Consider the following 10,497-nt stretch of genomic DNA (forward strand, 5'->3'; position numbering starts at 1 on the left):
CCTCTAGTACGATGTTGAATAGCAGTGGTGATAATGGACATCCCTGCCGTGTTCCTGACCTTAGCGGAAAAGCTTTCAGTTTTTCTCCATTGAGAATGATATTTGCGGTGGGTTTTTCATAGATGGCTTTGATGATATTGAGGTATGTGCCCTCTATCCCTACACTTTGAAGAGTTTTGATCAGGAAGGGATGTTGTACTTTGTCAAATGCTTTTTCAGCATCTATTGAGAGTATCATATGGTTCTTGTTCTTACTTTTATTGATGTGTTGTATCACATTGACTGATTTGCGGATGTTGAACCAACCTTGCAGCCCTGGAATAAATCCCACTTGGTCGTGGTGAATAATCTTTTTAATGTACTGTTGAATCCTATTGGCTAGTATTTTGTTGAGTTTTTTCGCATCTGTGTTCATCAAGGATATTGGTCTATAGCTCTCTTTTTTGGTGGGATCCTTGTCTGGTTTTGGGATCAAGGTGATGCTGGCCTCATAAAATGAGTTTGGAAGTTTTCCTTCCATTTCTATTTTTTGGAACAGTTTCAGGAGAATAGGAATTAGTTCTTCTTTAAATGTTTGGTAGAATTCCCCCGGGAAGCCGTCTGGCCCTGGGCTTTTGTTTGTTTGGAGATTTTTAATGACTGTTTCAATCTCCTTACTGGTTATGGGTCTGTTCAGGCTTTCTATTTCTTCATGGTTCAGTTGTGGTAGTTTATATGTTTCTAGGAATGCATCCATTTCTTCCAGATTGTCAAATTTATTGCCGTAGAGTTGCTCATAGTATGTTCTTATAATAGTTTGTATTTCTTTGGTGTTAGTTGTGATCTCTCCTCTTTCATTCATGATTTTATTTATTTGGGTCCTTTCTCTTTTCTTTTTGATAAGTTGGCCCAGGGGTTTATCAATTTTATTAATTCTTTCAAAGAACCAGCTCCTAGTTTCGTTGATTTGTTCTATTGTTTTTTTGGTTTCTATTTCATTGATTTCTGCTCTGATCTTTATGATTTCTCTTCTGCTGGGCTTAGGGTTTCTTTCTTGTTCTTTCTCCAGCTCCTTTAGGTGTAGGGTTAGGTTGTGTACCTGAGACCTTTCTTGTTTCTTGAGAAAGGCTTGTACCGCTATATATTTTCCTCTCAGGACTGCCTTTGTTGTGTCCCACAGATTTTGAACCGTTGTATTTTCATTATCATTTGTTTCTATGATTTTTTTCAATTCTTCTTTAATTTCCCGGTTGACCCATTCATTTTTTAGAAGGATACTGTTTAGTCTCCATGTATTTGGGTTCTTTCCAAAATTCCTTTTGTGGTTGAGTTCTAGCTTTAGAGCATTGTGGTCTGAAAATATGCAGGGAATGATCCCAATCTTTTGATACCGGTTGAGTCCTGATTTAGGACTGAGGATGTGATCTATTCTGGAGAATGTTCCATGTGCACTAGAGAAGAATGTGTATTCTGTTGCTTTGGGATGAAATATTCTGAATATATCTGTGATGTCCATCTGGTCCAGTGTGTCATTTAAGGCCTTTATTTCCTTGCTGATCTTTTGCTTGGATGACCTGTCCATTTCAGTGAGGGGAGTGTTAAAGTCCCCTACTATCATTGTATTATTGTTGATGTGTTTCTTTGATTTTGTTATTAATTGGTTTATATAGTTGGCTGCTGGCCCACACATGGGGGCATAGATATTTAAAATTGTTTAAATCTTCTTGTTGGACAGACCCTTTGAGTATGATATAGTGTCCTTCCTCATCTCTTATTATAGTCTTTGGCTTAAAATCTAATTGATCTGATATAAGGATTGCCACTCCTGCTTTCTTCTGATGTCCATTAGCATGGTAATTCTTTTCCACCCCCTCACCTTAAATCTGGAGGTGTCTTCGGGCTTAAAATGTGTTTCTTGGAGGCAACATATAGATGGGTTTTGTTTTTTTTTATCCATTCTGATACCCTGTGTCTTTTGACAGGGGCATTTAGCCCATTCACATTCAGGGTAACTATTGAGAGATATGAATTTAGTGCCATTGTATTGCCTGTAAGGTGACTGTTACTGTATATGGTCTCTGTTCCTTTCTGATCTACCACTTGTAGGCTCTCTCTTTGCTTAGAGGACCCCTTTCAATATTTCCTGTAGAGCTGGTTTGGTATTTGCAAATTCTTTCAGTTGTTGTTTGTCCTGGAAGCTTTTAATCTCTCCTTCTATATTTCAATGATAGCCTAGCTGGATATAGTATTCTTGGCTGCATGTTTTTCTCGTTTAGTGCTCTGAAAATATCATGCCAGCTCTTTCTGGCCTTCCAGGTCTCTGTGGATAAGTCAGCTGCCAATCTAATATTTTTACCATTGTATGTTACAGACTTCTTTTCCCGGGCTGCTTTCAGGATTTTCTCTTTGTCATTGAGACTTGTAAATTTTACTATTAGGTGATGGGGTGTGGGCCTATTCTTATTAATTTTGAGGGGCATTCTCTGAACCTCCTGAATTTTGATGCTCGTTCCCTTTGCCATATTGGGGAAATTCTCCCCAATAATTCTCTCCAGTATACCTTCTGCTCCCCTCTCACTTTCTTCTTCTTCTGGAATCCCAATTATTCTAATGTTGTTTCGTCTTATGGTGTCACTTATCTCTCGAATTCTTCCCTCGTGGTCCAGTAGCTGTTTGTCCCTCTTTTGATCAGCTTCTTTATTCTCTGTCATTTGGTCTTCTATATCACTAATTCTTTCTTCTGCCTCATTTATCCTAGCAGTGAGAGCCTCCATTTTTGATTGCACCTCATTAATAGCTTTTTTGATTTCAACTTGGTTAGATTTTAGTTCTTTTATTTCTCCAGAAAGGGCTTTTATATCTCTCGAGAGGGTTTCTCTAATATCTTCCATGCCTTTTTCGAGCCCGGCTAGAACCTTGAGAATTGTCATTCTGAACTCTAGATCTGACATATTACCGATGTCTGTATTGATTAGGTCCCTAGCCTTCGGTACTGCCTCTTGTTCTTTTGTGTTGAATTTTTACGTCTTGTCATTTTGTCCAGATAAGAGTAAATGAAGGGGCAAGTAAAATACTAAAAGGGTGGCAACAACCCCAGGAAAATATGCTTTAACCAAATTAGAAGAGATCCAAAATCGTGAGTGGGGAGAAAGGGGATAAAAAGAGGTTCAAAAAGGAAGAAAGAAAAAAGAAAAAAAAAAAAAGAAAAGAAAAGAAAAGAATTTTTAAAAAAAGAAAACACCTAAGAAAAATGTAAAAAAAAAATATATATATATTAGATAAACTAGTAAAAAATCGTTAAAAAAGAAAAAGGTAACAGTTAAAAAAAAAAATTACCCGAAGGCGAGAAAAAAAAAAATGAAAAAGAAAAAATTAAATTAACTGCAAGACTAAAAAAAATCACAGGAAAAAAGCCATGAGTTCCGTGCTTGGCTTTCTCCTCCTCTGGAATTCTGCTGCTCTCCTTGGTATTGAAACCGCACTCCTTGGTAGGTGAACTTGGTCTCGGCTGGATTTCTTGTTGATCTTCTGGGGGAGGGGCCTGTTGTAGTGATTCTCAAGTGTCTTTGCCCCAGGCGGAATTACACCGCCCTTACCCGGGGCTGGGGTGAGTAATCCGCTCGGGTTTGCTTTCAGGAGCTTTTGTTCCCTGAGCGCTTTCCGTAGAGTTCCAGAGGACGGGAATACAAATGGCGGCCTCCTGGTCTCCGGCCCGGAGGAGCCGAGAGCCCAGGGCCCCACTCCTCAGTGCGCCCTCAGAGAACAGCGCCCAGTCACTCCCGTCTGCCTGACCTCCGGCCGCGCTCCGAGCTCACCGAGCCTGCGACCGGTTCAAGGTAACCCTGAGCTGCGAGCTTACTGTCAGCTCTGTCTCTGTAGCCGGCTTTCCCGTTCCAATACCCGCAAGCTCTGCGACACTCAGACACCCCCGATCCTTCTGTGACCCTGCGGGACCTGAGGCCACGCTGACCCCGCGTGGGCTTCGCCCCGGTTTAGCCTCTGGAGCGATGTCCCTCAGCGGAACAGACTTTTAAAAGTCCTGATTTTGTGCGCGGTTGCTCCGCCGCTTGCCGGGAGCCGGCCCCTCCCCCCGGGGTCTATCTTCCCGTCGCTTTGGATTCACTTCTCCGCCGGTCCTACCTTTCAGAAAGTGGTTGTTTTTCTGTTTCCAGAATTGCTGTTCTTCTTCTCTTCGATCTGCCGATGGATTTTCAGGTGTTTGAAATCTTTTGATAAGCTATCTAGCTGATCTCCGGCTAGCTGAAGCAGTCTCAGCTTGCTACTTCTCCGCCATCTTGACTCCTCCCTGTATTCTTTTTTTTAAGAGTTTATTTATTTATTTGACAGACAGAGATTACAAGTAGGCAGAGAGGCAGGCAGAAAGAGAGAGAGGAGGAAGCAGGTTCCCTGCTGAGCAGAGAGCCCAGTGCTGGGCTAGATCCCAGGACCCTGGGATCATGACCTGAGCCAAAGGCAGAGGCTTTAACCCACTAAGCCACCCAGGCACCCCAGTGTATTCTTTAAACATGGTTTTTCTTCAGTTCTTTAACATATGGATACAGAAGAATGACAGTTTTTGTCCACATCTTTATCCATTCAACCTATATCTGGAGTTCTTGGGAAATGGCTTTTATTGAATGTATTTTGTTTTTTGTTTTCCTAGTGTATAGATAGCTATAATTCCCTTTTGCTGGAGTATTGTGCAATTTCTTGAGAAAATTAAGGTTTAAATTATATAATGTGGTAACTATAGAAAGTAGATCCTCACCCTGGGTTTTGAAAGGTAGCCTAAACATCAAGGCCAGATCTCCTGAGACTACATTTCACTCTGTTTCCCCCCTACATACACATATTTGCACACTTCATCTGACTGTATTTTAATTATTAAACTGGGTAGTGGAAAGCATATGTCTATTTACTTATTTACTGCTGTTTAATTTTTATGTTATTTTCTAATTATGCAATGATTCTCTTTTAGCTGCTACTCCATGGAGTGTGCATCAAGAATGCAACAAAATTCTATTGGCTTTCTTACCACAAATGTTGTTTTTCATTTCACAGATGAAATGTGAAATTTTCACAAATGTAGGCTTTCATTTGACTTGAGCTCCCCAATGCACTCAAATCAAGAAAGATTATTAAGTACATAGAAAAATGGGGATTCAAATTGTGTCATGCTTTCTGCCTACGCATAATAGACATGTGATGTAAAACGGATATCGAGACAAAAGATTTAGCTTGGTTTTTAATCGTTGCACCTAAACACTGTCAGACTACAGACAAATCAATCATTATGTTCTAATTTGTAAACTGCAAATAATATCAGCTCTATTTAATACTTTAATATTTTTACATCAAATGTTACATATTTCTACATAAACGTTATAAAATGCATTTTATTGAGATAAAATGTGTATATTTTCTTGTGTACCTACGTAGTTACTATATAATAGATAGGGTTATAAATTACTTTCCCAAGGTTACACTCCCTTAAATTCTATATCTGAAAGTCAACCTTTTCTTTTTTTGTTTTTTCTTTCCATATGAAACTATGCAAATTTATTGCACAGATGTTCTTAGCTCTATTCACAATGCCACAAACTGGAAAACTACATATATACACAAGTATATGCATACATAAGCACATATGTATATATATACATGTATACACAATGGAATAATGTTTTTTTAAATTTATTTCTTATTTATTTTCAGCATAACAATATTCATTATTTTTGCACCACACCCAGTGCTCCATGCAATCCAGCGCTCTCTAAAACCCACCACCTGGTTCCCCCAACCTCCCACCCTCCACGCCCCTTCAAACCCCTCAGATTGTTTTTCAAAGTCTATAGGCTCTCATGGTTCAACTCCCTTCCAATTTCCCCCAACTCCCTTCTCCTCTCTATCTCTCCATGTCCTGCATGCTATTTGTTATGCTCCACAAATAAGTGAAACCATATGATAATTGACTCTCTCTGCTTGACTTATTTCACTCAGCATAATCTCTTCCAGTCCCAGTCCATCCATGTTGCTACAAAAGTTGGGTATTCGTCCTTTCTGATGGAGGCATAATACTCCATAGTGCATATGGACCACATCTTCCTTATCCATTCGCCCGTTGAAGGGCATCTTGGTTCTTTTCACAATTTGGCGACCGTGGTCATTGCTGCTATAAACATTGGGGTACAGATGGCCCTTCTTTTCACTCCATCTGTACCTTTAGGGTAAATACCCAGGAGTGCTATGGCCGGGTCATAGGGAAGTTCTATTTTTAATGTCTTGAGGAATATCCACACTGTTCTGCAAAGAGGCTGCACCAACTTGCATTCCCACCAACAGTGGAAGAGGGTTCCCCTTTCTCCACATCTCCTCCAACACATGTTGTTTCCTGTCTTGCTAATTTTGGCCATTCTAACTGGTGTAAGGTGATATCTCAATGTGGTTTTAATTGGAATCTCCCTGAGGGGAGTGATGATGAACATTTTTTTCATGTGTCTGATGGCCATTTATATGTCTTCATTGGACATGTGTCTGCTTTGCACCCAACAGGAAATACACACAACCAAAACCACACATCAACCACCCGAAAATGCAAAAAAAAAGCCATCCTCAACAAGTTGGAAAGAGGACCTCAAGGAGAGCCCTCCACCCTCTCCCACACCTTAAGCAACAAAAGTCCTTCCACCAAAGGTAACCCAGATCTTCAAGTACCTGGTGGAGATGCCTTCCCTCACATGGAAGATGCTGCCTATCAAGGCTTCAGCTCATCTTCTGAAGGTGCAGATGCTCTAACCCCAAAAGCCTTTCTCTGCAGCAGGTTCCCTGGTCTTTATGGCCTTCTGAGGAGTGAGGAGTGGGGGAAATGGGAGAGAAGAGACAGGGATCCCGTTAAAAAGGAGGAGAAACTGCAAAACACAGGCACTGGTGAGCCCTCGCAATTTCCCAGGCATCCAGTCCTTCAAACTTGGTTCAGAGACCGACCACCCACCCACCCATTCCAGGGACTGAAACAGGGACCAGGAGTGCACGGGGCGCCCCCATGCGCACCTCACAACCTCTGGGCCCAGACCATGCTGCCTCCCACAGGCAGCGGAGATGGTAGCAGCCTGAGAGAGGCCAAGGCAGGCATAGGGAGCAGCTGACTTGTGGACTGCAGCGTCGGATTGGGGGGGGTGGTGCGGCAGGGGAGACACTGGCTGGATCTGGAGGGAGCATGTAGAGGCAGCCAGAGGCCTGTGGCGGGGAATGGGCCAGCTCCTTCCCTCTGCTCTCCCAGGCTGGTTCCCTCCCTTCCTCCCTACCTGGGTAAATCTCCCTTTGCCTGGGAGGAATGGCCATGGCAGTGGCAGCGGCCCAGGGCCACTGAGGAGGAGCTGCCAGGGCTGCTGCACTCAGAGCCGCCAGCCTCCAGCAGGAGCGATGGCGCCCACTGCTGCCACAGCCTCCTCCAGCCCCAGGATCTCCATTTAGCGGCGCGGGCCTCCCTCCGCCCTGGATAGCCACGGAAACTTGTCTTCGCCAGGTCCCTCTAGCCCCCAGCCCTCCCTCCCCTTCCACCCTCTCAGCTCAGAGCAGGTACCTGGTCGGGCTCTCCTTATCGCACAAGGACGAGGGTGGGCTCTACCTCCGCACGCCCCCCTCCCAAAGCCCAAAGTGGCGCCACTGGAAGGAAAATGCCCTCCACGAAGTCCTCCCAAACCCGGCCCCCCTCCCTTCTCGGCGCCAGTCCTCAGCCCTACCTCTGCCCTTCCTCAGTTGCTGGCCCTCGAGCTCCCGCTGCCGCCACTTGCACAGCCCCCGCCGCCGCTCCGCCGCTTCCATCTGCGTTGCTGCCATCTGCGCCGCAGCTGCCGCTAGAGTCGCCAACACCGCTTGTGCAGCCGACGCAGTCTGCGCCGACGCCGCTATGTGCTCCACCGCTGCTACCGCCGCCGCCGTCGCCGCCGCTTGAGCCTTGGACGCCCAAGCGGTCGCCGCTGGTGCAGCCCAGCTGTCTGCGCCAGTGCTGCTTGCACCGCTAACACTTCGGCCGCCAACACTGCCTGCGCCGCCGCGGATGCCGCTTGTTCCGTCGAAGCCACCACCGTCTGCACCGCCGCTTACGCCGCCGAAGCCGCTGTCTGCACCGTCGCTGCTACCGCCGCCGCTGAAGCCGCTGCCGTCTGCCCCGTCGCCATTGTGCGCCGAGGCCGCTTGCACCGTTGACGCCGTCGTCGGAGCCATTGCTGGTTTCGCCGCTGAAATCGTCTGCGCCGCCACCGACGCCTCTTGTGCCGCCGCTGAAGCCGCTGCCGCTGCCACTGCTATCCCCGCCGACGCCAACGCTTATGCCGCTGCGGCCACCGCTTGAGCCCAGGAGGCCTTCAGAGCCGAAGCCGCTTGTGCAGCTACGCCCCTTGGCGACCTCGAAGCCACTGTCTGCGGCGTCACTGCTTCCGCCTCCGAAGCCGCCTGCGCTTCTGACGCTGCCGCTTCCGCCGCCGCCGCTTCCGCCGCCGCCACCATCTGCGCCGCCAGCGGCGTCAGCCCCCATAGCGGCGATGCCGCAGCTGGGGCATCGGCGGCCTAAGCGGCGTCTGAGGCGGTGCAGAGGGCGTTGGCCGGAGAAGAGGCGGCGGCGTCCCCAAACGGGCGGGGACGGCGTTGGCGTCGGCGGCGCAAGCGGCCTGGGCTGTACAAGCGGCGTCGGGGTTCAAGTGGCGGCGGCGGTGCAGACGGCGGCGGCGAAGCGTCGGCGGTGGCGGCAGAGTCGGCGGCAGAGTCGGTAACAGCGGCGGTGCAGAAAGCGGCGTTGGCGGCGGGGCCAACGGCGGTGGCTTGGTGGCGGCGGCATTGGCGGCGGCGGCAGCAGCGGCAGCGCAGACGATTGCGTCGGCGGTTCAGGCGGCCTCGGGGCAGACAGCGGCGGCGGTGCACAAGGCGGCGGCTTCGGCGGCGGCGACAGAGTCGGTGGCGGCGGCGGTAGCAGCGGCGGTGCAGACAGCTGGGTCGACGGTGCAAGCGGGGCGAAGCAGAGGGCAGTGGCTCCCGCAGCACAGGCGGCATCGGCGGCGGCGCAGGCGGTGTCGGCGGCGGAAGCGGCGCAGGTGCAAGCGGCGTGGGCGCAGAGAGCGTCCGCTACACAAGTGGCAACGGCTTAGGCGTCGAGGGCTCAAGAGGCGACGGCGGCGGCAGCATAAGCGGTGTTGGCGGCGGTAGCCGTGGTGGTGCGGACAGCGGGGTTGGCAGCGCATGTGGTGGCGGAGCAGATGGAGGTGGCTTCCGCGGCGGTGGCACAAAGGGCGGTGGCGGCGGCGCAGGCGGTGTTGGCGGCGGCACAGACGACGGAGTGGGCGGTGCAAGCAGCATTGGCGCAGACAGCTGGGCTACACAAGCGGCAACCGCTTGGGCGTTTTCAGCTCCAGCAGCCGCAGCGGCGGCGTCGGCGGCGGTAGCAGCGGTGGAGCAGACAGCGGCCTCGGTGCAGACTTCGTCGGCTGCACAAGCGGTGTTGGCGACTCAAGCGGCGGCTGCGGCGCAGAGGGCAGAAACGCAGATGGCGGCGGCGGCGAAGCGGCGGCGGGGACCACGCAAACTTCAGCAGCGGCAGCTCAAGCGAGGGCCAGCAACTGAGGAAGGGCAGAGGTAGGGTTGAGGACTGGCGCCGAGAAGGGAGGGGCAGGTTTGGGAGGAATTCCTGGATGGCATTTCTCCTTCCAGTGGCGCCACTTTGGGCTTTGGTGCGGGGGAGCGGGCGGGGGTAGAGCCCACACTTGTCATTGCGCTATAAGGAGAGCCCGACCAGGTACCTGCTCTGAGCTGAGAGGGTGGAAGGGGAGGGAGGGCTGGGGGTAGAGGGGGCTGGCGACGACCAGTCTCCGTGGCTACTCAGGGCCCAGGGAGGCGCGCGTTGCTAAAATGGAGATCCTGGGGGCTGGGGGAGGCTGTGGTGTCGGCGGGCCCGGTCGCTCCCGTGAGGGGCTGGCGGCTCTGGTGCAGCAGCCCTGGCGCCGGCTCCTCAGCGGTCCTCCGCCGCCACCACCGCCAAGGCCATTCCTCCCAGGCAAAGGGAGATTTACCCAGGTGAGGAGGGAGGGAGGGCGCCAGCCTGGGAGCAGGGAGTGAAGGAGCCGGCCCACTCCCGGCCACTGGCCTCTCGCTGCCTCTGCGTGCCCCGTCCAGATCCAGCCAGAGTCTCCTCTGCTGCCCCCGCCCCCAGCCCCATGCTGCAGTCCACAAGTCAGCCCGCTCCCCGCGCCCACCACGGCCTCTCTTGGGCCGCTGCCATCTCCGAAGCCTGTTCAAGGTAGCATGGTCTGGGGCCTGAGGTTGCCGTGTGCCCTTGGGGATGCCCGGTGCACTCCCAGGTCCCTGCTTTGGTCCCTGAAAAGGGTGGGTGGGTGGTCTCCGAGCCAAGTTTGCAGCACTGGATGCCTGGGAAATTGTGAGGGCTCACCAGTGCCTGCGTTTTGCTGTTTCTCCTATTTAACTGGATCCCTGTCTCTTCCCTCCCCTTTCCCCCACTCCTCACTCCTC

At 50.2% G+C, this 10,497-nt stretch overlaps 1 protein-coding gene across 2 annotated transcripts in view; it reads right to left on the bottom strand.

The window, feature by feature from the left end:
• The window catches only part of LOC123391627 (glycine, alanine and asparagine-rich protein-like), a 47,936-nt gene extending 38,976 nt beyond the window's left edge, over positions 1-8,960 (bottom strand). The window contains exons 1-2 of one of the 2 annotated variants that reach the window (XM_045078487.1): positions 7,722-8,960; positions 6,521-6,821 (exon numbers count right to left, since the gene is read on the bottom strand). In XM_045078487.1, the coding sequence (XP_044934422.1) occupies positions 6,742-6,821; positions 7,722-8,205 (564 nt within the window). In that variant the 5' untranslated portion in view covers positions 8,206-8,960 and the 3' untranslated portion in view covers positions 6,521-6,741. Of the gene's footprint in view, positions 1-6,520; positions 6,822-7,721 lie in introns of those variants that run through there. The other variant, XM_045078486.1, reaches the window with a different exon arrangement.
• Between the last annotated feature and the right edge of the window lie 1,537 nt (positions 8,961-10,497).

This window comes from Mustela putorius, unplaced genomic scaffold, assembly GCF_011764305.1.
Source record: "Mustela putorius furo isolate JIRA1106 unplaced genomic scaffold, ASM1176430v1.1 tig00000267_pilon_pilon_pilon, whole genome shotgun sequence".
Taxonomy (NCBI): Eukaryota; Metazoa; Chordata; class Mammalia; order Carnivora; family Mustelidae; genus Mustela; species Mustela putorius.